This window comes from Aethina tumida, chromosome 2 (genome assembly GCF_024364675.1).
Source record: "Aethina tumida isolate Nest 87 chromosome 2, icAetTumi1.1, whole genome shotgun sequence".
Lineage (NCBI taxonomy): Eukaryota > Metazoa > Arthropoda > Insecta > Coleoptera > Nitidulidae > Aethina > Aethina tumida.
In genome coordinates this window covers 24,903,659-24,927,774 of record NC_065436.1, presented here as the reverse complement: position 1 = coordinate 24,927,774, position 24,116 = coordinate 24,903,659, and the positions used below count along the sequence as shown (strand labels likewise).

Here is a 24,116-nt window from a genome sequence, read left to right as displayed (position 1 = left end):
ATTTATAGAGGCACTAAACAACAAAGATAGAATCTAGATAAGCAATGGAACCAACAGAAATGAAGAACAAAGAAGACGTCACAACGGACGAGTTGATTTTTGTTTACATTTTTGTTCTGTAGGATGTGGTAGTCGGGATTATGTCGGAAAAGTGTGTGTGTTTAGTTTCACGTTTTACTTTGGTTCAACGTATTTATGTTTGATTTGAAGTAACGGAACGAAACTTAGCGACTTTCGTTTTTCTGCAAATTACAGGTAACGAAATTTTGAATGTTTCGTTTGAAGAACGTGTTACTGGCTAACTGTGTGATGTCTTGTGATTACAATAATTATTTTTAGTAATGCATAGCGTTTGGTAGCTAGTTTATTAGTTTTTCTACGGTGACGTGTTAAAATAAGGTTTTTCATATCCGGCGGAGTAATATTTCATTTCTTTATTTTCATGTGGCTAAAAAGTGTTGACTGTGTTATTCTTATCTATACTGCTGTAATGTCAGTAACCAGACCAGTTAACGCCTGTTAAAATTGTTGTTAAGTCCATATCAATAAAGAATGGGAAAAGGAAAATATAAAGGTTTAATATAAAATTACAAAATACAATATACGTAAAAATACATAGACAATTACACTAATTATAAAAATTGAGCAACGCATTAAAAACAATCCCGTTGTTAAACAATTACAAATGACTAAAATTTAACATTAAATCATGAATGAATGTGGTTACGAAATTCATGGTCTATATATTTTAACATCATTTATTTTGTATTTTAGTTAAATAACCAATTTTTATTTTTGACCTGTAATCCCAAATTAACAAAACTGATGATAAGATTATTTTCATTCCATTTGAGTACACTACAGTGTAATTATAATTAAGATGCTGATAGTGTCGACTTTTTACCGCAAGTCTATTGCCAATGGTCAAAATTTTACCGATATTTTCCAGCTTAATAGTTCACCTTGAATTCCAATTCAACCCATATAATAAATATTTATATACCATTAATTAATTTCGTGTTTTAAACAACATAATAATTAGGGAATTTAAAGTGTTCAAAGCTAAACCCAAAATATTTCAAAATAAACAAACATTGACTATTGTTTACGCCTTATCAAAATCCGAATTGTATTTAAAACGATGACATAATTTTTTAAAATAATACCGCAATTATGCACATGCGTTACGTAATGGATATGCTTTAATTGATTTATGCATAAATATTTTTTCGAATCAGTTTTGAGCAAGTGTTTTATTTTATGGTGCCATTATTACTCAGACACAGCTGTATTTATTAATGTATTAATGTCCATCTGCTGAATTAGGTCACCAATTACCATTAATTTATCTTTAACTGCTTTTCCTCGTATGATATTTATCTATTTAACAAATTGTGCTATGGTTTTTCTGTTAAATATGTTTCTATTCGGCAAAAAATACATGTACAAAACGATATTTTAATGTAAAATTTTTTATACATTTCCGTGTTTACAAAATTATTTCATATATACTGAAATTTCATAAATACATAATTTCTTAAACATTCGGAAACAAGTGGTAAAAGTTTTATGAGTTTTATGTGAATCACTGTGACTCATTGACGAGAAATATAAACAATAAATATACATATTTTTATGTAGATAGTAAAGTTATTATTTCAATGAGTATGAATATATTTTCCCAACATATACTGCAGATACGTAATGTTAATAAACAAATACATCTATTTTAAACTTCCATTGTTATCAGATACTATAGTTAAATAATACATCGAAAAGCAATTCCGTAAGTACCATTTACAGTTGTAGCCACAGAAATAGCATACATTACCATCTTTCGTTAATTAGGAAACCTCATTCAAAATATTTTATACTTTATTTAAAATAATTACACTCTATTGTCTCCCCCGTTATTCATTTTGTACCTGAATTTCTAGATTAAATCTTATATATATCATGATGTTTCCCGTGTTTCAAAGTTTTTGTAGTGTATCTGCATTTATTAGGAGGAGCATGAATGAATATTTTATCATCTGATCTTGTTGTATTGAACATTCATAATTTTAAAGTACCCATCGCCAAAATTCTGCAAATGCAAATTTTTAGACTTTTTCGAATATACTTTTTTGATACCAATGGTTTCTTTACTGAAATATATCCTTGCAAGTATTGTTCATTCTTATTTTATTTTCAATTGAGTGTGTCGTTTCATGTTTGTTAATAACCATTGTAAACAAATTTTTGGAAATATCATAAGTTTTTAGCGATATCAAAAATATTTAGAATTATAATTAACATGAAACATAATTTGTCTCTTCTCGGGAGAGCAATGTTTTATCCTTCTTGTTGAAAGTGAATATATTTAATAAAATAATATAAATCCTACAAAGAATAAATTCCAATTATTAAGAGTATTGTTGGTGTTTGGTGATATTTCTTTGACCAACAAAATCAGTCTAAAGTAATATCTTCAGCGTTTATAAGATGTGTAGTAAAAATATATAGAATAATCCTATATGAATTATCTTACAACATGTTTGATTTTAAATTTTGTGCTATTTCTCCGGTCATCACTGTATCTACAATTATTAACACATAATTATATTTGTATGCTACATAAATTGTGATTATTATAGAAAAATGTCAGGCGTAAGTCTAGCAAATTCCGGAAGTGGCGACCTAGGAGACAATGGCGGAAGGGCGCTCAAATTGCAAACAGACACTCCACATTTGGTCAGTATGGGAGGAGACAGGCTTAGCACGTCTGTCACGCTTCATCCCATTCCTCAAGGTAATAATTATGTCCAGCTATATTTCAAAATTGTCTACAAAAAATAATTACATAATGTTGTCTATTAAATAAAATTTGTCTGTCAATTGCAATTAAATAAATATTTATAGGGCGGATGACGCTTGGAAGCGGTCCCGGGGTGGATATTTCAGTTCAAGGAACGGGGGTACTACCCTTGCACTGTCACATCGAAAACAGTGAAGGCGTAGTAACTATTTACCCACTATCCGAAAATTTGTCCATTGATGGAGTCAAAGTTACTAGGCCGACTCGACTATCTCAAGGTAACATTTACATCCATTACAACTTTTAACTATCGTTTACAATAAAATAGTGACGTCAATGGAAAAATTGAAACCGTGTTATCACACTTTGTTTAACCCAGATTTAGTCTAATGATCCGGATTCGGGAAATCACAAAATTTCTAGAACACAATTGAGATCAACTATAAAATGGTAAATATTTCTCTATATTTTCAGGTGTTATGTTGACCATAGGGCGCTCAAATTACATGAGATTCAACCACCCCGCCGAGGCCAAATTGATGAAGTCCGTTTTGCCGAACCCGCGGATATCTATGGCGCCAATTTATTTCGAACTCGAAACCGCTTCGAACACGCTCAACAAAAAACCCCCCGTTGCTCCGAGGAAGAGCCCGCGGGAATCGTTTTCCGACAGCGGAAGCGAGGATTCGCCTTCCTCCTTAATGACCAAAGTCTCGAAATTCGAATATTTGGCCGCTCAGCAGTTGAAAAAATCCATTTGTCCGAAAGTTTTTTCATCGAATTTAATAACCGTTAATATACCGGCGAAAGATGTGTTGGGCAAAACGCCACCCGATTTGAACAGTTTGTCGAAGAACTTACCGCAAAGTGCCTTAAACTACTCCGAACTGAATTATAATAAGAAACAAAACGAAAAGGACCAAGTTAGAACGTCCGAAAGGCCGATGTTCAGCAGGAAACAGCAACCGCAATATGTCAATGTTACGGTGAACGAAACAAAGAACATTAACAATCGCGTTTTTATTTACGAGAACGGTTGCGTTTCCAAGAATCAAAACGTGAATTTTGATCACAACGAACTGAACAATAAAAGTTCGAGTTGCAACAAGAACATAAATATCAGTAGAGTGTCCACGCCGTCGCCTAGTTTCAACAGGAATCCCACGCAGTCGTACAGAAGCGTCACTCCCAGTCCAACTTCCAATAACGTTAAAATCGATCATCGACGTAGCGGATCACTGGGCGAATTAACAAATGATAATTATAATATTGGATATCGTGAAGATGTTACCCTTTTAAATAATGATATTGAAATCAAAAGGAACCAGGTAATATTATTATTGGTTGAATAAATATAATTGTAAACTTTAAATTTTTCAAAACATTTTCTGTAAAAATTAGAAATATGATGAAAAACGATAACATTATATCTGTTTGAATACTTTTAATATAATATATAATAGTTATAGTGAAAATATTCTTATCTATTATGCAATAATTTAAAAAAAAATCGGACTAAACAACAAAACCCAACATTAAAAATACATTAACATTTTCAAATGTTCAAGTGTAAATTAATGTTATTATTAAATAAATATGTAGTATATCTATAAATTTTATTCTGTTGTCATAGGCTCAACAGGATAGAATTATGGAACAAGAAATAGGAAAGGCCGAACAACAAAGATTGGAGGAGATTCTCAATATGTGCGCAGAATATGAAAAACAGAGCCTCTCCGAAAAACCGAAACCAAAACCGCCAAAGTAAATATTTTTAGATTTTAATCAAATAACAAAATGATGATTTCCTGATTGTTTGCAGAAAACCTGTAAGAAAATCAAACAATGGATCGTTGCCTCGAAACAAATCTCAACCGTCTTCACCAATTTATTGTACACCGCCACAATCGCCACTCGACGCGCTTCATAACGAACTGTTGAAACAAAATAATCACAACTACGAAAACCATTTCATTCCCGCGAGCTACGAAAACGTTGATATTAGGCGTACAGACGACACGAACGATAAACAGTCTTCCAAAAAGATCAGTCCGTATGAAAACGTGGTGATTCAAAGCCCTTCTGGACATTATTCACACGGAATGATGGAGAATGTTGCAGCCAACAAAGATACGTATGTATCTTTACTAAATATGTTGTATATAAATATTAATTATTGTAATTTATAGCACACATAAGGATACCACTGATTTAATCGAAAATAAATTCGCTATCCTCGAAGCGGAACAGCTGTTACTTCAAGAAGCTGAAAAAGTAATCCGACAAAACAAACACAACTCCAAAGAGATCCCTAAGGAGAATCAAGATCTGATTGGCGTGCAACGAAAATCTACTCCCACCAAATTTATTTTGCCCTTAGAAGATATGGATAATTACAACAAAAGCAGCACTCCAATATCCTATGATAATAAAGTTAACAATAACTTTCAAAATACACCAGAATTTAACAGAAGCTTACAATGTGAACAGGAAAAGGAAAGATTGGAGAAATTGAGGAAGGAAAAAAAAGATATTTTATCTTTTATATCGAGAATTAAACGTCAAATGGCAGAAATAGAAATACAGGAGGAAGAGTTACAAAGAGAGGTAAATTGTAATAATAAATAACAACCGAAGCACCTCCGAAATATACAAATTGTTTCCGTTTTAAAAAGTTGTTTGTTACAGTTCGAAATAGAAAAGGCCCTCTTATCGGGAGAATTGAAGTCAAAGCAGCTAGAAATCGAAAAGACTGAAGCTCGAAAACAGAAGCTGGTAAACCGCGCAAAGAAAATTGAAGACAGCATGAATGATTGTCACGTAAGAAAAGAAATAGAACAAGAGAAGTGCCGAGTTGAATTAAATTTAGCCCAAGAACACTTGACACAAATGGAAAAGAAACTAAAGGAGACAGCTAAATCTAGTCCTATGTATGAGCAAGTTTTTGAAGAATTTTTACAAGCTCAAGAAAAGCTTGACACTGAAAGGAAATCATTTGAAGATCTGGAATTTCATCATTTGGAGGAGGAAGCAGATCTGCTTGCAAGCAAAGAAGAGGTGCAAAGGGAAATCACGGACCTTACTCTAAAAATTGAAAATTTAAAATCAGTAATATTACAGTTGGATCAAGAAAACTGTGACATGTCGAAAAGTAATTCGAACGAATATAAAACTATTGAAAAACAAAAATTAGAATGTCTAATGAGATTAGAAGAAATTAGAAATAAATTAAAGTCTATTGATAGTGAGTTATTGTACTTCAATCAAGAATCGGAGCAAGATATCTCCAGCGACAGCGAAAGTGACAAAAGTAAAGACATTGATAGTCATTTTTCGAATTCGTCGTTAAACAATATAACGGATATGAGTTGTTCTGTGATTATAAGTAATACCAAAATCCCTGAATATACTTGCAACATGTCACAGTCATTTAATGAAAAACTATTTCAAGAAAAATCCATTTTAGAAATAGGAGGTGGGTAAATATTTGAAAATAAAATAAAAAATGTATATTTCTAAATAATAATTAATTATTCGTTTTTCTTTCAGAAAGGCGATTCCCTAGTCAAGATGATATAGATAGAATAAGCAAAGTTACATCAAATGCACCAATTAACCCAGGTCAAGGGTCACTGGGAAGAAAAACTATTGAATCTCTAAAAGAACTAGAAAGAAACCGACATTTACATCTTTGTAAACAAGGTAATCTAAAATTCGTACTTGGAAATTTATAATTATTAAAAAAAATCAAATTTTATTTGTTAAATATTTTCTGAGTCATTTGTATGTTAATTACAGGGTCTCAAGTAATAGAGCAGGAACGACAGCGCGTATTGGCTCTAAAACAAAGAGTGCAGGAAGAAGTCAGAAATAAATGGGCGCAACGAGCACAAGATTATGATCCTATTGTGGAAGACGACACTAGGCAATCAAGGTGTGTATTTCATATTATGACATCTATTAATTTAGTCAGATAATCTAGTGGTTTACTCATATCTTATCATTAGAAAATTTATCAAGCAGATATGTGAATACTGTTCAGGTTCTTCTTCATGACATACATTTAGATATATAATAAACTAAATCATATAAAATAAAACATACACAGACACATCTTTATAATTAATAAATACTAAAGGGTAAGTTTACATTTTATAATAATATTTTTCTTAATATATTATAAAACATTATAAGTGAATTACATTATTTTACATATTAAATTATATGACCACTAATGTGAGTGTATTCTTCGAATTTATCCGTTATCATTATTCAAATATACGTATCCCTCCAGTTAAATTAACATTGTAATTTAATGACTGTATATATTGATTTTTGATTATGGAAAATATGATACGTTTATTAGATGTTTCATAAAATGAAATTATGTTAATAATATAATTAATACGTTTTTCAGTGGTGTTGTTGACGTGAATTACCTAAAGAAAGAGGAAATTTCTTCGCCTAACATTGAAGATAATACAAATTTGGTAAATTACAATTAAATATTTTTATCTAAATAACTAGTTTATTTATATTTTCAGGATCAGATTAATAAGGAGAACGCTGATTCATCGAGACCCTTGTCTGAAAGCAGTGAAATGAGTTTGGAAGTTGGAACACTTAGTAAAAGAAGGCAAAAACCAACAAGTGACAAACAAAGACCATTAACTCGATATCTACCTATAAGGGGGTCAAATTTAGACTTGAGACAACATATTGAATCAGCAGGTGTGTTGAATAATATAATTATTATATTTTTAGCTTTTAAGAGTTTATAAAAGTGTAGTACAATAATACTATTTTATAATATTTTAGGTCATCAAGTGGTACTTTGTCCTCATGTTTTAATCAACAGTGTTAGTTGTAGAGGCTTTTTACATAAAAAAGGTTCTAAACTGCATAATTGGTCTAGACGTTGGTTTGTTTTTGACAGAAACAAGCACACATTCTCATACTACAGTGACAAAAGCGAGAAAAAAGCAAGAGGTGGTGCTTACTTTCAGGTAATAAATAACTTTCTAAAAATATTCTTTTAGTAAAACAATTGTTATTATTTAAATATTTTAGGCTATAGAAGAAGTATATCTGGACCATCTTAATACCATCAAATCACCAAACCCCCAATTGACTTTTATAGTTAAAACCCATGAAAGATTTTATTATTTGATGGCTCCTTCGCCAGAAGCAATGCGGATATGGGTGGACGTAATATTCACGGGTGCTGAAGGTTATAGGGAGTTCGATCAAGGGCTTTAAAGATTTTCGAATCGTATGTTTAATTAGGCTGCTAATTGTTAAATTAATATTGTTAAGCTTTTCTGTATTGCTGAGTCATTAAGAAAATTTTATTGTATTTTTATAAGAATTTTACACTGAGACTTACTCATATAATGCATTTGCATTGTTCCCGCACTATCACATTGCTAGTATTTTACATGTTTCATATTTTGGATGAAATGATAATTGGTGCTCTGAAAATTATTTATAATCCTACATTCAAGTCCTACTTAATCAAAGGTAAATAAATTTACCATATTTTTATAGTGAAGTTTATGTAGTTAAGATATACATATGAAATTTGTATTTTAATATAAAATTTTTTTAAATTTATAAAATATCGACGTTGTAAGCATAATGTTGTTGTTCATTCAAAAATTGTTTTTCTGTTTCCTAAAATTTGGTATTTTTATAACAGTATTGTACATTTTTGTGGTACAACAATATTATGTTAAATTAACAAGCACATTTTCAATATATTAGTTCAAGTATTAGAAAACAGTGCCTTTAAAAGAGACTGCGACAAATGTATAATAAGGATTTTTTACTATAATAAATTAAAAGTATATATTTGGTTTTTAATTTTTACCCTCTAAAATTAATTTTATGATCCTTTCTTGAATTTGATTAACAAAATTCAACCACTTTTTTTACTAGGATCTTAATCTATATCCTTCATATCAAATCTCAGAATAATGAAAACAATAAACATAGAAATAATAATCTTCTTTAAAATGATATACATAATGAGCTGTTATACATAATTTAACAAATATGGTTAAAGATCCAAATAACTAAGTGGTTGTTTTATATAAAATAAATAGCCAGGTTCAAAGTATCAAGTACTTGTTACAAAAAGTAAGTTAATTAAAATTATGTTAATAATATAATTAGAAGTCAAATGTTGAAATAACAAATATTAATTTTGTAAATAAAATACTTTTAAAAAATACTTTTCTGGTATATGTAGGTTACAACTTATTTTTCTATAGTACAAGAACTGATAGTAGTAATAAGTATTACTATATTTTTTTCATAGATATACTACAGATTCTTCTTACAGCAGGCAGTATAGATGAATATTATTAAATATGACCTTAAACTATTATAAAGATACTTGATCAATAAATACATATATATACAACAGAAACCGGATTACCTTGCATTTTAATTTGTTTACAAATCCCGTCTTTAGAATCATTTGTTAGTTTCAATCGTTGAAGAGATAACAGCAATGACAATATTCTCCATATTGGGTGGCATAGGCAACTTGCCTATGATTATTTTGTTTCTATCATTATTTCAAGGCTTTTATCAAGAAGAAATAATGGCCAAAGATTTAAAGTTTAAATTACTCTCAGGTGATCAAATGCCTCTTGTTGGATGTAAGTTTTAATTACTGTTATTTTTTTAATTCCAATTTATATTTTATTACTTTCTAACCTGTTTAACCTTACTTTTTGATTTCAGTTGGAACGTATCAAATACAGGGTGCCGATTTAATTAAAGACGTTTTAGATAAAGCACTTGCTGCTGGTTATAGACTAATTGGTATGTATTTTACACGCATAATGTTTACATTTATAAATGAAATATTTTTGTATTATTACAGATACAGCAAAAGTGTACCATAATGAAAAAGATATTGGTGTTGCTTTGAAGGAACTTTTACCAAAATATAAACTTAAAAGGGAGGATATATTCATAACATCTAAATTATGTAAGTATTAGAAACAATTTAATTACTAATTCAAATTTTAATAAAATATTCTTGGGTTATTCCATCTGTTTGGGCAAGTTAATACAGTGTGGCCTATTTGAAAGCAGGATCCCACCCTAAAAATTGTATTTTTTGTCAGATTTTTCACAAACTTTTTTTTGAATTATAAAACATGAAATATGTATTCCCAGACAAAATTCACGCCCAAAATCAAGCCTACAGGGTAATATTTAGACATAAAAATCAAAGAAATCATACTAGTAATTTTTTTATAAAAAATCTACCTACACCTTCTGAATTAAGCACCTCAAATTTCGCAAAAAATATGAATATTCATAATATATATTATATTAATAAAACTATACTCATACTAATAGTCTTAATACCCAAATTTTATTTACGCCAATTTACTATAAAATTCAATGCATTTATTAATCTTTTTGATATTCCACAAAATTAGTATTATTAGTATAATATTCTGATACTGTTATAAAATAAGACCATTTGCCCTTTTTTAGACATTTTATTCTACAAGCTACTTGATTAAAAAAATAAATTCATAAAAAGAATATTTTGGTTTTTAATTTTTTCACATAATTATGAACATGCATGATTTTTTGTGAATTTTATACCCATTTCAGAGGTTGCTTAACCCAGTAGGTGGTTAGATTTTCTAAAAATAAATTTATTCAATTTTCTTCCCAAAAAATCACCCTATGGGTTTTGGTCTTTTTGCCAAAAAACGTGACATTCTGTCATTCTGTCTATAAGTACATATTTTCATGTTGTGCAGTTGAAAAAAAAAAAAAAATAGGTCACACTGTATGTAATATTAATAGAATATGGCCATAATTCATATAAAAATAAAAAGGTCGAATAAATAGAAATTATATAGTATATATTAAAAAGAAAAATTTCAATTTCACTCAATTATAAATACAACTTAATTTTTGAAAATGTATACTAAATGCTTTACTAAACTTATTTATTATCTTGATGTAATGGTTCACTTTATAAAATAGACATTAAATTATTTATCCTTGCCAATAGCATTGATTAACTCTAATCTAACTCTATTTCATGCTAAATGGATACAAGCCATTGTTGGCATGTATGGTCATTAACGCAGTTAATTATTATTACACATAAAATTATTTGTGTAAGTGTACAGTATTGTTTTAAAAAATAAAATGCATTTCCAGCTCCTGCTGACCAGGGAGAAAAAGCGTACGAAGCTCTTAAAGAATCCGTAACAAATCTTGATTGTGGTTACTTAGATTTATACCTAATTCACTGGCCTGGTGTATTTGGAACAAATAGTTCTAGCTCCTCTAATTTAGCCAAAAGAGATTTGAGCTGGCAAATGCTAGTTAAGGGAGTTAAAGACGGATTGACAAGAAATATTGGAGTTTCCAATTACAATGTTCGCCATATGAATCAAATTTTAAAGAATGATCATGGTATCAAGCCAGCAGTAAATCAAGTATTTATATTTATATTAATATATCTGAGCAAAAATATATTGATAATATTTTAGGTTGAATGGCATCCACACTATCATCAGCCTGAATTAAAGCAATTATTAGAGAAAGAGGGTATTTTACTGCAAGCCTACTCTTCACTTGGAGGTTCTAATAATCCTGATTTACTAAAAGATAAGGTTGTTAATGAAATCGCTAAAAAATTGGGAAAATCACCAGCCCAGGTAAATAAATTGTATATAATGATATCACAATCATAGAGTAATAAAAATACCTACATTTTCTAGAAATATTAATTGAATTTTGCTCTTCTTTTTAGGTTCTGTTGCAGTGGAGTCTTCAGCAGAATATTGCGATCATCCCAAAAGCTAGATCTCAAAAACATATTGAAGATAACATTAATCTTAATTTCAGAATCCCAGATGAAGATATGGAAAAATTGAATAATTTCAGTCAAAATAAGTACTCCTGGGATCCTGACACTATTGCTTAATTTGTTTAATAAGTTGCTTTCACATTCTATTAATATTTTGTATCATTATAAACTTTTTGCTTTGAATAAATTTTATAAAAATGACTGAACATAGTTTTCAGGATAAAATTGCTTTAAAAAGTCTTGAACAATTTAGATTACTTTCTAAAAATGGTAAGCCAAAAGAAACTGAATGGACAATATTGTCCTGCATTCTTGTGGAAATTAATGAACACCTGGAAGTAGTTGCGTTGGGTACGGGTTCGAAATGCATTGGTCAAAACAACTTATCTCCAAATGGGGATATTCTTAATGATTCTCATGCGGAGATTATTTGTAGACGGTCTTTTTTACTATACTTGTATGAGCAAATTAATTTATCTTATGACAACAATAGTTCCATTTTTGTATTCGAAAAAGATAACAAAAACCTAACTCTCAACAATAATGTCAGGTTTCACTTTTTCACAACACATGTGCCATGTGGTGACGCTGCAATTTTTCCCAAACAAAATAATGATAATTTCGGTGAAATAATTGAAGATTTTGCTTCTACGGAGGAAGCGGATGATAACGCCGAACAACCAGCCAAGAAGCGCAAACTTGATATTTATAGAACTGGAGCTAAATGTCTGGAAGGTGATCAACAAGATCCGAAATTAGAAGGATGTGGTTATCATATTTTGGGAGCTGTACGGAGGAAACCAGGTACAATCACTTCTTATGTCAAAATTATAAATCAATTTAATATAAACTCTGTGGTTGCTTTTTTCAGGACGAGGTGATCCAACCTTATCAGTTTCTTGTAGCGATAAAATCTCTAAATGGTGCCATTTAGGTATTCAAGGGTCTTTGTTATACTTATTGATAAATAAGCCAATATATTTAAGTAGTTTTACCATAATTGGAAACACACCATTTAGTAATAAAGCATTAGAAAGGGCACTCTATAATAGACTAGAACATTTTTCAATGGATTCTCCGTTCTCACAACATAAATTGTTAATTGGACAATCAACATTAAATTTTGAATATGTTAAAACAGAAACAAAATATCCAAGTTCCACTAGCATATCATGGATAAAAGTTAATAAAACGCAGTAAGTAAAAACTTTCTATTGTGAAATGAATAATATTTAACAAATATTTTTTAGTTTATTAGAAGTGGCAGTCCAGGGAAAAAGGCAAGGTGTAACAAAAAAAAATAAAAACACGGCAGCAGCTAGAATGTCAATTTGCAAATTAAATTTGTTTAAAAAATTTATTAATACAGTTAATAAATTGCAAATAACACTAAACTTTGATGATATGGATAAATTAAAGTATAAAACAGCAAAAACGTTGTCTAAAGAATATACACAAGCTACTTGTACTTTTAAAAATGCTGTAAGAGTTTGGACTAAAAAACCAGAGAATTTATCAGATTTTTCTTATGATCTGTAACATCTGTAGTTATAAAAATGTTACTAAACTACTGTAAATTTTATACAATTGTTAGTTTTAAATATTTTAATGTTGTATTGCTAGGAACCAACAACAATCAGATACACAACAGTAACACATGTAAATAGATATAGTTTCAGTCTAGTTTTATATTAATGTTGAAAATCAAATGTGATTACTATATCAACAGTTTATAAAACTGTTAATAAAAATATTGTAATATAAATAAAAAACATGCGTTTGAATCTTTTATTTTTTGTAACCACATTAAAAAATATATATATAATACAAAATTAGAAATTAAAACTTCGAAAATTTAAAATAATTATTGATGATGAAATATACTACTGCGCAACACTTATAAGTTTATTGGTCAAATAAATATGTAAATTAAGGAGCAGTTTATATCACAAACAATATCGTGTCATGACCAGCAATAAAATAGTAATTGTTTCTTAAATAAACTGCACTACTGAGCCAATAAACGAATAAACCGCTAAACAATAATTTTTATAATATAGGTAGTTCAAAATAAATAAAACAATATTTGCATTTAGACCCTTGTGTGCAAAAGTAAAGATTCATTAAACTTTTATTATAACTTTATCCGTTGAATAAAATGGGAAATTACATTGATAAGTTACTAATGATGGTAGTTTAAAGGTTCCATTATAGAGTTTTTGACATCATATCTGAAACAAATTTTTTCACCAAATTAGTAATGCAATTTTTGAAACAAATTCTGGTATTAATTGTATTAAGCATATAAAATCAAGTTTAATTATTAAATTATATACACAACATAGTAATTACTTACACCATCTACAGGATCAGCTTCATCTGACGAACTAATGTCATCACCAAATTCAATATCTTCGTCAAATCCTTCTTCGACGAATGTAACAGTTTCATTAATCCTAACTGATTCTGGAAATTCACCATAGGTTTTAAGATTCCTTGCTTCATCTGGAGTATATTTGAGGATGACATCGGCTTTGGCATCTTGATAATCTCTGAGGCCAATGAGAATTATGTCTCCTTGATTGATCCACACCTAAAATCAACCAGAATAAAAAAATGTTTAATGGTACAATATACTGAATATTTAAATGCTGAGTATATTTAAATTTTCCTAGTTGGTCAAAATACTTGTTTATACTAAATGTCAATTACTTTATTTTAATTGAATGCTTTGTATATGGGAAGACAGAAAAAATTAAAAAAAAAAAAAATATAAAATGTTAACAATTAACGACCTGATAGTAAGTAATAAATATTTTGGTATTTTTCCAAACTAACAAATTATTTACATACAAGTGCGAAAATAAATAATTTAATTTAATCAATTATATTGCTTAAATGTAAATATTTTGTTTAAGAATCAAGTAAAATATATAAGTTTACATACAATAAAAATATACAGAGGTTGTCAAAGAAACAGCATGGAATTTAAAATCAAATATTTCATAAAATAATTTAATTTAATATTTGACCAGTTAATACAAAAATATATTTCAATATTCCATATTTTATACTTTTTGTTATAAATCTAATAAACCTCGGAGATATTGCTTTAAACACGTAGATTGGTTTAACTGGTTGGCCAAAGAAATAGCATATTCAAATGTATTTACGTTTTATATATCTATTTAACTACTCTTAAAAGTTATAATATATTCTTAGTAAAATGTATTTTATTTTATTAAATAAATTCATTTTCAGCTTGAGGAAAGAATCATTAACTACAAGATCAAGGTCTAAATATTGCTAAAAACTTAAGATGCTTCCGAAAAATGGTTTAAAATGCTTATTAATAAGTATGAAACTACACTCATTTCAAAATACAAAATGTCCTAACAAAAAATTTTTTTATTGACAAACAAATTGGGAAAATCAGTAAACATCATTTCTTGTCCTCTAGATAAATAAAAAAAATGTCATGTAATATCAGATGTGGAATGAATGAACAAAACTTGCAAGGATATATTTTAGTAAAGAATCCATTGGTATCAAAAAAGAATAATTGAACAAAATTAAAAGTTTGCACAAATTATTCTCCAAAATTTTATCAAAGGGTATTTTCAAGTGATAAATCCATATTCAACAGAACAAATAAAAAAATCTTCAAAACATGGTGGTTTTGGTTTGGGGTTCCTTTCCATGGTAGAGTATAGGAATGTTACAAAAAATTATTAGTAAAATGGATCATCTTGTATACAGATACATCATGAGAGATGTAATGGAACCATTAGCCAACAATAATTTACAAATTAAAAGTACTTTTATGCCTGATAATGATCCAAAGTTGATCAAAGTTAGTTTAAATATAAAAATGTTGAGATTCTTGATAGATCAGAAGTCCAGATTTAAATGAAATTCAAAACATGTGGAATGACATGAAATTTTGATTAAAACTTCAAAAAGCATATTTCGATTGTTTTTGATTAGAAGTGTGCATATCCTAATTATTGCTAAGATACTAATGTGTGTTATTTTTCTTCCACCACACTATAAATATTACATGCAAAATGTCTCTGTTTAATGTTTATATATACAGTCGGCCGGCCGGCTATCAGTACCGAGTCGGGGGAAGTAAACAAATTATAAATATTCTTGATTAATAATTTTTTAAACTTCAATTATTTGCATTACATTAATTTTAGCAGAAACATGTATTGTCAAATAGTTCAATTATCAAAATACGGATTTACTATGGTTACACACATCAAACAACATCAAATTTTCACATTATTACTATTAAAATTATTAAAATACCTTCTTTCGAAGTTTTCCTCGTATGTGACATAACCTCTTAACTCCATCAAAGCACATAGCTTCCAGCCGACCATTGCCCAGCATTTTTGTGACTTGAGCATATTCCTGTCCATCTTCTTTGAAAACTAACTCACGTTTTTCTGTTTCGTTCTCATTCTTTCCTCTCCTCCTATTTTTACCTCCCTTTCCTAAAAACAATTAAAATTATCATATATTATAATTATTTTTTCGATTTTGCCTTATAAGTGATATACATAAAAATAGATTACAGATATAGTTATAAATATAGATATGGAAATAATAAAATTTATTGGTAAAGGTTAAAAAAGCTAGACATGTTTTAAAATGTGAGTAATGCATGGACTTGCAATATGCCAAAAATCACAATGTCATCGGTGTAAAAGTAAACAAGGAGTTTGGCTTACCCTTATTCTTAGGCATATCGCTGTGTGTCTTGGGTTATCGTTTTTACTGTAAAAGATTTTAACTTGTAGAATTAATCGTAAAATTTAAGGACAATAATGGCCTGTCTGTAACGGGCCAGACACGCAAGGAATTATGGGAGAGATGCGCGCGCAAGGCCCTCTTCCGGCAACCAACTCTCGAAAAGATTTTTATTCGTGTCAAAAATGGATTCCTATCCTGACGTTGTCGAACATGAATCCAGTGCAAAAAGAATAAAACTAGATTTAGGCGACTCTAATATAGGTGAATTGTGCAACAGAAGAGGTTTTCCCTGTTTTTCCACATCAATTCCGGGCGCGATGGACATCTCAGAAGGTAAAATTTACAAAATATGTTTGGCTGTTTAGGGAAAATTTTTCAACCAATATGGCGACGAAAAACAAAGGCAAAGTGCGGACATTTTGTAGGCGTGGTGTTCGTGGATCCGATACGAAAATATTTAATTTACGGATTTAAATTTGTCATCGAGCAATCATTTAATAATGAAAACTCGTTTTGATCATTTTCATTGTTAGAATATATTTTAATGAAACTTAAATAAATTATGAAAAATTGTGTAACATTGTTTTTATTTACCTTTTTCAAGGACACGATTATGTTTAAAAATGTATGGAACTTTTTGTAATTTACTGTGTATATATTTTCGTCACTGCTCTCATCTCAAAAATTGTTTAAGGGTTTTGTGAGTTTGCGCGTTACATGGTTATGATTTAAAAATATATTGCCGAATTTTATTCCAAATTTGATTAGATTTCATTGATATATTTTAATTTTAAGACAAACATAACAATATGATCAAATTACTTGATTGGCATAATTTTAATTGCGATTGAGGCCGGTCCAAAATTTTTACACAAAAAATTAAGATATATAATTATTGTGATTATTATATATTATTTTTTGTTAATGTTGTGTTTTATTTATTATTTATATTTAAATATTTTGTGAGCATGCGCCATTATATTATTATAATTTTATAAATAATGTAAAATTTGTGGTGGTAATATGGTAATTCATAATTAAATTATTTTATAACTAAATGAAATATTACTTACATCAAATATATTTCGTTAAAGAAATTAATGTGTTAATATTTAACAGTTTTATTCTCTACTGAAAGTAGACAACACAACATACAAAAATTAATATTTAAAATATTTAAAAATTCTGCCTGCGTTGTCATACGATTTTCTACACTTGTATAAATGTTGGTATATTTCCCAAAATATACAGGGTGTCCCATAGTGGGTATAATAATAAAAAGATTTTGAAAAATCAAAGTGGTTGAAGGGATTTACTATATTTTTATTATTTTGTTATAGATTAAAGGAGACAACTCATACATACATACATGTTACATGTAAAATATTTGATTTGGTAATAAATTTGTTGCAATGAATATATTTTAAACGTAAATACTTACAGTGTGACCCAAATTTTTTCTGTAAATTTCTATTTTAAAGAAGTTTAATATAGTAAAAAAAATAAATAGTGTGGCCCATTTGGAAGCGAGACACCCTCATAACATTTGTATTTTTTGTACTATTTTTTTCCAGTGGTAAAGCATGAACATGGATACTTATTAAAAACATATGATGATTTTTGGCCTTTCTGAGTAATTTTTTGGAATGAAAATTGAAGAGGTGATACAAGCAATTTTTTTATAGAAAATCTAACTATACCAATGGGTAAGCACATTCTAAAATGGGTATATTCCAAACTTTATAAAAAATATGCATATTATTCATAATTCTATAAAAAAATAAAAATTATATTCTTTCTATGGGTTTATTTCTTTAATCAAATAATCTGTCGAATAAATTGTTAAAAATAGTACAAATTATCTTATTTTTCAAGAATATTGGAATGTTACCTATCATCCATCCGAGGTGCACTTTTACATAATTAAATTACAAAAATGAGAAGGAAGAAAAAATTCTCCATTTTAGCACCGTTCATTTTAGTTTATAATAAATTTCATATTGCATATTAAATCTATATTCTTTTGGTCAACTAAATTGTGAAATATAATCTCAAAATTTTATAAATATCTAAATATACCAAGGAGTCACATATTAGCTTATACAAACAGTTTAAGTTTTAGTGCCAATAAGACCACAATCAATTTTTTATACTATACACTACATTAAGCTCTCAAATACACATATTGTAACCAATAAGCATTAATTTGATTATGAAGGTAGAATTTTCCATTTATACTTTACACCTATACTAAATATTTTACAAGAAAAATACATAAATTTGTAATTTTTAGTAATAAATTTAGTGGAAATTAGATGGCCTGTTTTCATATTTAAATCATTAATTTTTAATAAAAATTTTGTTTTATAAAGGCATAATTTATTTTTGATAACATAATTTTTACAAAAATAAAAAATAATACAGTATATATTTTCTATTCAGGTATATCCGCAGACTGCGATTCTGGTTATGAAGCATCGACACTCGAATCGCTACCCACACCCTCACATCACCCTTCACCACACACCGAGCATGGCGACACCCGCGAAAGCCTGTCGGTGTCCGATTCGCTTCAACAAACACCAACTTACACTGGCGACCAGCTCGACACGTCGCAAGACAGTCTGGAGATAGACGACGACAACGCATCCACCGTGAGCCACCTGAGTGATCTCAGTGGATTGTCTGAGTTGTCCGGTCAGGATTGGAAGCCCATGGCGGGTAGTATGATATGGGTAAGATAGTTTAAATTTTAATTAAAATATCAAATTCAACATCGCGATATATCATTTACAGATCCAAAAACAAATGGCACACGGTGTCAATCCACGTATGATACTGTCAGATTTGGGTGTCGAACTAGATCAGATTCCTCAGTACGTTGACGAAGTCACATTGTGGAAACTAATCATAAACATGTTGGCGGAACCACCCAGACGAAACAAGCTGCGGCATGTTAACACATTGGACGACGTTGTGCGACTGCTGCGTGGCGCACAGAAAATTATAGTTTTGACGGGTGCAGGCGTGTCGGTGTCATGTGGTATTCCCGACTTCAGGTCTAGGGACGGCATCTACTCCAGATTAGCGATCGACTTTCCCAATCTTCCAGACCCCCAGGCCATGTTCGACATTAGCTACTTTAGCCAGGATCCCCGACCGTTCTATAAATTCGCCAGAGATATCTATCCGGGAAAGTTTCAACCTAGTCCGTGCCACAGATTCATAAAGCTGCTCGAAAAGCACAAGAAGCTTTTGAGGAACTACACACAGAACATCGACACTTTGGAAAAGGAGGCGAACATTGAACGGGTGATCGAGTGTCACGGATCTTTTGCGACTGCGACTTGCACCAAATGTGGACACAAAGTAACAGCAAATAACATTCGCGAAACAGTTCTTGCACAGAAAATACCATTATGCGAGGTAAGTTTCAGTGACCAACCATTTAAGTACTTTGTCCAAAGTTTGCCTTTAAAAATTCTTAAATTGTTAATTTGTATTTCAGGTGTGTCATGCAGGCGAAGAGTCGTCAGTGTCCACGGATGATCTCGGAGAAGAGCGCGATTATCGTGGTCTCGTCGCCTCCGGCATCATGAAACCCGACATAGTGTTCTTCGGCGAGGGACTGCCTGATACCTTTCACGAAGCTATGTCGGCTGATAAAACAGAATGCGATCTTCTGTTGGTGATCGGAAGCTCGCTTAAAGTACGACCTGTTGCTCTTATACCCAGCTCGTTGCCGGCCCACATACCTCAGATTTTGATCAACCGAGAACCACTGCATCATTGTCGTTTCGATGTTGAACTCCTGGGAGATTGTGACGTCATCATTAATCACTTGTGTCAATTGTAAGTAGTTTAAATTTCCAATATTTTGCTTACGTCGATTACTAATTTATATTTTGTGGTTTTCAGATTAGGTAATAGTTGGGAAGAAGGTATATACTCAACAGATGTACTCAAAGAATCTCCCCTATTGCCAGTTCCGAATCCATTAAGACCTTACGAAAACAGAACAGAAACCGAGCCAAATTATACAGTAGATATGCCAGAAACAGAAAAAGAATTCTCATGCGAATGCAATAGTAGTACAAATGCCAGTTCCTTCAATATTGAAAAAAATGTAGATGTTAGCTGCTCATGTAGTCACGCTCAAATGTCAATTAGTCAGGACGACTTTGACGATCTAAAGCAAACGAAAGAACGTCACATGTCAATAGATTCGGCAAGGGATTCGGGAATTGGGGACAATTCGAATTTCACAGATCTGGAGACGAAATACGATGATACCTCCGACGACAACAAGGACGAGAGTGATGTCGAACCCAAAGTGTACCCCACATCTAAAACGGAAAGTAACGGTGAGAGTTCGAATACTGAGCTGCGTGGTCTTTGGCAACCGAAAATCAAGAAAAGTCTGGCTGATCGACTACCGCCAAACTCTTATCACATAATACCACCGAGCCGGTACATATTTCCTGGGGCAGAGGTTTTCTACGATCCAGACGATGGATGTCCCCAAAAAACTGAGTCGTCGACGTCGTCGTCGGACTCTGATTCTGACAGTGAAGATATAAATATTTAAATTAATGTTGGTATTTTCAAATACATATTCTATAATGATGTATATAGACGACTCTTTAAGGTTGCATTAATGCACAGATTTGATTATATTAATCAAATTGCTGTGTCGTTTGGTTTATTACTTAATTTATTATACTTAGGCACAACATTGATAAAATTCTTTTTTATGTGCTTTATGTAATATTACAGTTACATAACTTCATGCATGTATTTTTTTGAATTAAGGTTCAGTAAAGCCCTAATTTGTTGTTATTTATTAAATATTTATTAGACATAAGTTGTTGATTAAGTCTTTATACCGAAAATATTCGCTTTTAGAATTTCCAAATTAAATTTAATAACAACTTTAAATCGCAAATTATTGTATTAGTTATAGTATCTGTATGTATGTGTGAGAAGTAGTTGTCCATCCAAGTAACATCGAAATTGATTGACATATTGGACTACAATGTTTTGTATTAACTGTGCAATACACGGAAATATCTTATATAATTACGGAAAATTACTTCTTCGTTTTCCTGAATTTTAATTTGAGGAGAATTGTAAAACACACAGCAATCATACCTACAAAATATTTTTCCTATTTAAAATATATGGGGTTAATCTAATTGTCACATCTTAATCTTTCAAGTCTTACTCTTATATCAATTATATTTTAATATAATTATGTCGTTTTTTAATTATTGCTTTACAATTTGTGTTTTAGCAAAATTAGACAAAGAAAATCGTTTTATAGATGTGATTCTCAATTTGGGTTATCTCGTATTATGCAGAAGTATATGTAAAAATAAGGGACACACTATAATAATTTCAATATTGGTTTATTTTTAAACATGTATGTTTTTATGTATACTTTTTAATATGTATCTAGTTTTGTATATTTTTTATTGTTGTTATATATGTAAGATAATATCAGGGTCTTTTTTTACGTTAAGATATTTTCAGTTTAGAGCGGTAAATTATGGAAAAGTATTGATCTCTGAAAATCTGTAAATTGTAGACAATTATCCTCTTGGATATTTGTTTGCAATAAATATAATTGGATTGTTTAGTAAAACGACTGATTATTGTAACTAAGTTTATTGTTTAATTTGTATGTCCAGTGACAGTTTCTTATAAATTAACTCTTTAATATTACGTGAGAATACAGTATAAAATATAGAACAATTTTTGATAATCATTAATACATAGAATATATGAAAAATGTAAATATTAGAATAGATATAACTTCTTGCATGTCACAAAATTTTGTACAACATTTAATTTTCTATTATGTGGTTAAATGTTCCTCAACAATAGTTTTTGATCGCAAGTGTGTCTAAAAACAATAACGATTTATTTGTGACATGATCTATAAACAAAAGTAGAGTTTACATTAGAAATATATTTTATTTCATCGATAAAAGTATTTTTGTAATAGTAGAACATTTTTTGTTTAACTTGGATTTCATTGTGTAATAAAACTGTGTATATATAATATAATACCATTAAAAAATGTAAAATAATTGAGTTAGTTTATGGTTGTGCACAACATGTATTATGTATAGCATTATGTTGGTTATTTTATTATTTTGATAGAAATAATAAAGTAAGCGACATCCAAATATTTTGTTAAAGTCTTCTTTGTAATAAAACTTCTAATTTGATTTTTCTGATTCAAATTATGACTGTGTCCTACGTATCGCACGAAAAAAGTCGTGTTGATATCTGTTTGTAATTATATTGTTTATGGTAGTATATAAGGTCATTATTTTTGTACAAGTATTTATTTAGTCCTATTCATAGTTTCATTTGAAACATTCAATTTGATATTACATCATGATACCTCCGAAATTAATTAATTTTATAAGAAAATATTTTCTATTTAATTTATATAAATGTATATATTTACATATTATAATTGGTACTAAAAGCAATAAATTGTTTCTTCTAATTTATTTGTTTTATTTTAAAATATTGAATTAAATATTTGGATATTTGTCTAATATAACCTTTTTGGTTTAAGAATTGCTTTTACAGATTAGGTATTTTTTTAATATTTAATCTAATTATCTAGTCATTGTTACTTATTTAAAAAATGATAATCTGCATTAATCATCTTTAAATGGAAAACAATGCACATATTTCTTATAATACGACAAAGGTGTTATTTGTAGATAATCCTATAATTCTTTAATAATATTTATTTATATTTTAAAACAATTGATATGTATTAAATAATTCTTGGAATTTCTACTTTTCAGTGTTAACTAGGAATTTTAATTCTTGGATTTTACTAATAGTAAGACGACGTACTATCTTTGCAATCTATACTAAAATACATTTTAAAACAATTAGTCGAATAAGTAAATCGATGAAAGCAGTGACATTATCTCGTGAAAGTGAAATATTTCAAAAAAAAATAATTGTTTTATTTAACGCATTAAAATATAAGGTCAAGAGTGAAAAAAATTAAATTTTAAGCAAAATTAATTATAATTTGCAATCTACCCTAATTTATCCAATTTTAATGTCTGATTTTTTTAATAGTAATTACAAACGAATAGGAAGTGTGCGTACGGGAAATACGGAAAGCATTGACAAGGATACACTAAATATTATAAATTGTTCAATGAGAAAAAAAAATCTCGAACTGTAATATATAATATGCATAATTAAGGTGCGTCAGGAAAATACAAAATTTGCATCGATTGGGCGTTAACCTGTTTAGATTATAAATATTAAATGTATACATTTTATTTAAAAAACCGTAATATTGTTATTATATTGTAATATAGATCAATGTATATATTCAATTAAAATAGTATAGTTAAAAAACTGACTTTCTAGTTATTGAAAAATATTTATATAAAACATAGAAGTATCTCCAGAAAGTCCACTATTAAGTATTAATGTAATTAAAAGAATCGTATTTTTAAATTTTAATTTAATTTTTTTTTTAAGTTGGAGAATTTGAAAGTATGTAAAGAGAAAAAATTTTAAATTTACATGAAAACTATTTCGCATTTCCACATGTTTTGTGAATAAAATAACTGATATGGAAATGATAATTTATATTTTCTATTAATAAATTGAAATACACACATAAAAAATAAAGAATAAATACATTTCTTA

At 29.3% G+C, this 24,116-nt stretch overlaps 5 protein-coding genes across 6 annotated transcripts; 4 read left to right on the top strand and 1 right to left on the bottom strand.

The window, feature by feature from the left end:
• The first annotated feature begins 85 nt into the window (after window positions 1–85).
• Window positions 86–8,645, top strand: LOC109596605 (histone-lysine N-methyltransferase, H3 lysine-79 specific). Its single transcript, XM_020012170.2, has 14 exons — window positions 86–255; window positions 2,637–2,791; window positions 2,902–3,075; window positions 3,272–4,125; window positions 4,431–4,561; window positions 4,620–4,931; window positions 4,987–5,404; window positions 5,486–6,272; window positions 6,347–6,499; window positions 6,596–6,731; window positions 7,215–7,287; window positions 7,342–7,528; window positions 7,616–7,803; window positions 7,868–8,645. Exons 2-14 carry the CDS (start codon window positions 2,641–2,643, stop codon window positions 8,054–8,056), a joined length of 3,753 nt encoding a protein of 1,250 aa, XP_019867729.2. The 5' UTR covers window positions 86–255; window positions 2,637–2,640; the 3' UTR covers window positions 8,057–8,645.
• A 643-nt stretch (window positions 8,646–9,288) lies between these two features.
• LOC109596598 (glyoxal reductase-like) lies at window positions 9,289–11,855 on the top strand. Its single transcript, XM_020012162.2, has 6 exons — window positions 9,289–9,462; window positions 9,548–9,628; window positions 9,690–9,797; window positions 11,000–11,280; window positions 11,335–11,502; window positions 11,598–11,855. Exons 1-6 carry the CDS (start codon window positions 9,312–9,314, stop codon window positions 11,769–11,771), a joined length of 963 nt encoding a protein of 320 aa, XP_019867721.1. The 5' UTR covers window positions 9,289–9,311; the 3' UTR covers window positions 11,772–11,855.
• Window positions 11,852–13,426, top strand: LOC109596597 (tRNA-specific adenosine deaminase 1). Of its 2 annotated transcripts, none has more exons than XM_020012161.2 (3): window positions 11,852–12,458; window positions 12,526–12,850; window positions 12,905–13,426. In XM_020012161.2, exons 1-3 carry the CDS (start codon window positions 11,852–11,854, stop codon window positions 13,191–13,193), a joined length of 1,221 nt encoding a protein of 406 aa, XP_019867720.1. In that variant the 3' UTR covers window positions 13,194–13,426. The 2 variants fall into 2 exon arrangements, with proteins under 2 accessions (XP_019867720.1, XP_049819802.1); XM_049963845.1 differs by lacking the exon at window positions 12,905–13,426 and having other exon boundaries at window positions 12,526–12,588; window positions 12,644–12,770.
• A 313-nt stretch (window positions 13,427–13,739) lies between these two features.
• LOC109596599 (eukaryotic translation initiation factor 1A, X-chromosomal) lies at window positions 13,740–16,534 on the bottom strand. Its single transcript, XM_020012163.2, has 4 exons — window positions 16,394–16,534; window positions 15,969–16,156; window positions 14,011–14,247; window positions 13,740–13,885 (listed from the first exon to the last, which is right to left on the bottom strand). The coding sequence occupies exons 1-4, from the start codon at window positions 16,407–16,409 to the stop codon at window positions 13,880–13,882; spliced, it is 447 nt and encodes a 148-aa protein (XP_019867722.1). The 5' UTR covers window positions 16,410–16,534; the 3' UTR covers window positions 13,740–13,879.
• A 58-nt stretch (window positions 16,535–16,592) lies between these two features.
• On the top strand, window positions 16,593–22,935 carry LOC109596596 (NAD-dependent protein deacetylase sirtuin-1). Its single transcript, XM_020012160.2, has 5 exons — window positions 16,593–16,748; window positions 18,858–19,150; window positions 19,212–19,841; window positions 19,924–20,267; window positions 20,334–22,935. The coding sequence occupies exons 1-5, from the start codon at window positions 16,598–16,600 to the stop codon at window positions 21,001–21,003; spliced, it is 2,088 nt and encodes a 695-aa protein (XP_019867719.1). The 5' UTR covers window positions 16,593–16,597; the 3' UTR covers window positions 21,004–22,935.
• The last annotated feature ends 1,181 nt before the right edge of the window (window positions 22,936–24,116 follow it).

Excerpts from the sequence above, each read along its gene's own strand:
- LOC109596598 (XM_020012162.2), top strand. The coding sequence starts at position 9,312 with ATGACAATATTCTCCATATTGGGTGGCATAGGCAACTTGCCTATGATT. Across the intron at positions 11,281-11,334 it reads TCAAGCCAGCAGTAAATCAA|GTTGAATGGCATCCACACTA; the intron begins GTATTTATATTT and ends ATAATATTTTAG. Across the intron at positions 11,503-11,597 it reads TGGGAAAATCACCAGCCCAG|GTTCTGTTGCAGTGGAGTCT; the intron begins GTAAATAAATTG and ends TCTTCTTTTTAG.
- LOC109596597 (XM_020012161.2), top strand. The coding sequence starts at position 11,852 with ATGACTGAACATAGTTTTCAGGATAAAATTGCTTTAAAAAGTCTTGAA. Across the intron at positions 12,459-12,525 it reads AGCTGTACGGAGGAAACCAG|GACGAGGTGATCCAACCTTA; the intron begins GTACAATCACTT and ends TGCTTTTTTCAG. Across the intron at positions 12,851-12,904 it reads ATAAAAGTTAATAAAACGCA|TTTATTAGAAGTGGCAGTCC; the intron begins GTAAGTAAAAAC and ends AATATTTTTTAG.
- LOC109596596 (XM_020012160.2), top strand. The coding sequence starts at position 16,598 with ATGGATTCCTATCCTGACGTTGTCGAACATGAATCCAGTGCAAAAAGA. Across the intron at positions 16,749-18,857 it reads CGCGATGGACATCTCAGAAG|GTATATCCGCAGACTGCGAT; the intron begins GTAAAATTTACA and ends TTTTCTATTCAG. Across the intron at positions 19,151-19,211 it reads TGGCGGGTAGTATGATATGG|ATCCAAAAACAAATGGCACA; the intron begins GTAAGATAGTTT and ends TATCATTTACAG.
- LOC109596599 (XM_020012163.2), bottom strand. Across the intron at positions 14,248-15,968 it reads GAGGAAAACTTCGAAAGAAG|GTGTGGATCAATCAAGGAGA; the intron begins GTATTTTAATAA and ends GGTTGATTTTAG.
- LOC109596605 (XM_020012170.2), top strand. The coding sequence starts at position 2,641 with ATGTCAGGCGTAAGTCTAGCAAATTCCGGAAGTGGCGACCTAGGAGAC. Across the intron at positions 6,273-6,346 it reads ATCCATTTTAGAAATAGGAG|AAAGGCGATTCCCTAGTCAA; the intron begins GTGGGTAAATAT and ends TTTTTCTTTCAG. Across the intron at positions 6,732-7,214 it reads GACGACACTAGGCAATCAAG|TGGTGTTGTTGACGTGAATT; the intron begins GTGTGTATTTCA and ends TACGTTTTTCAG.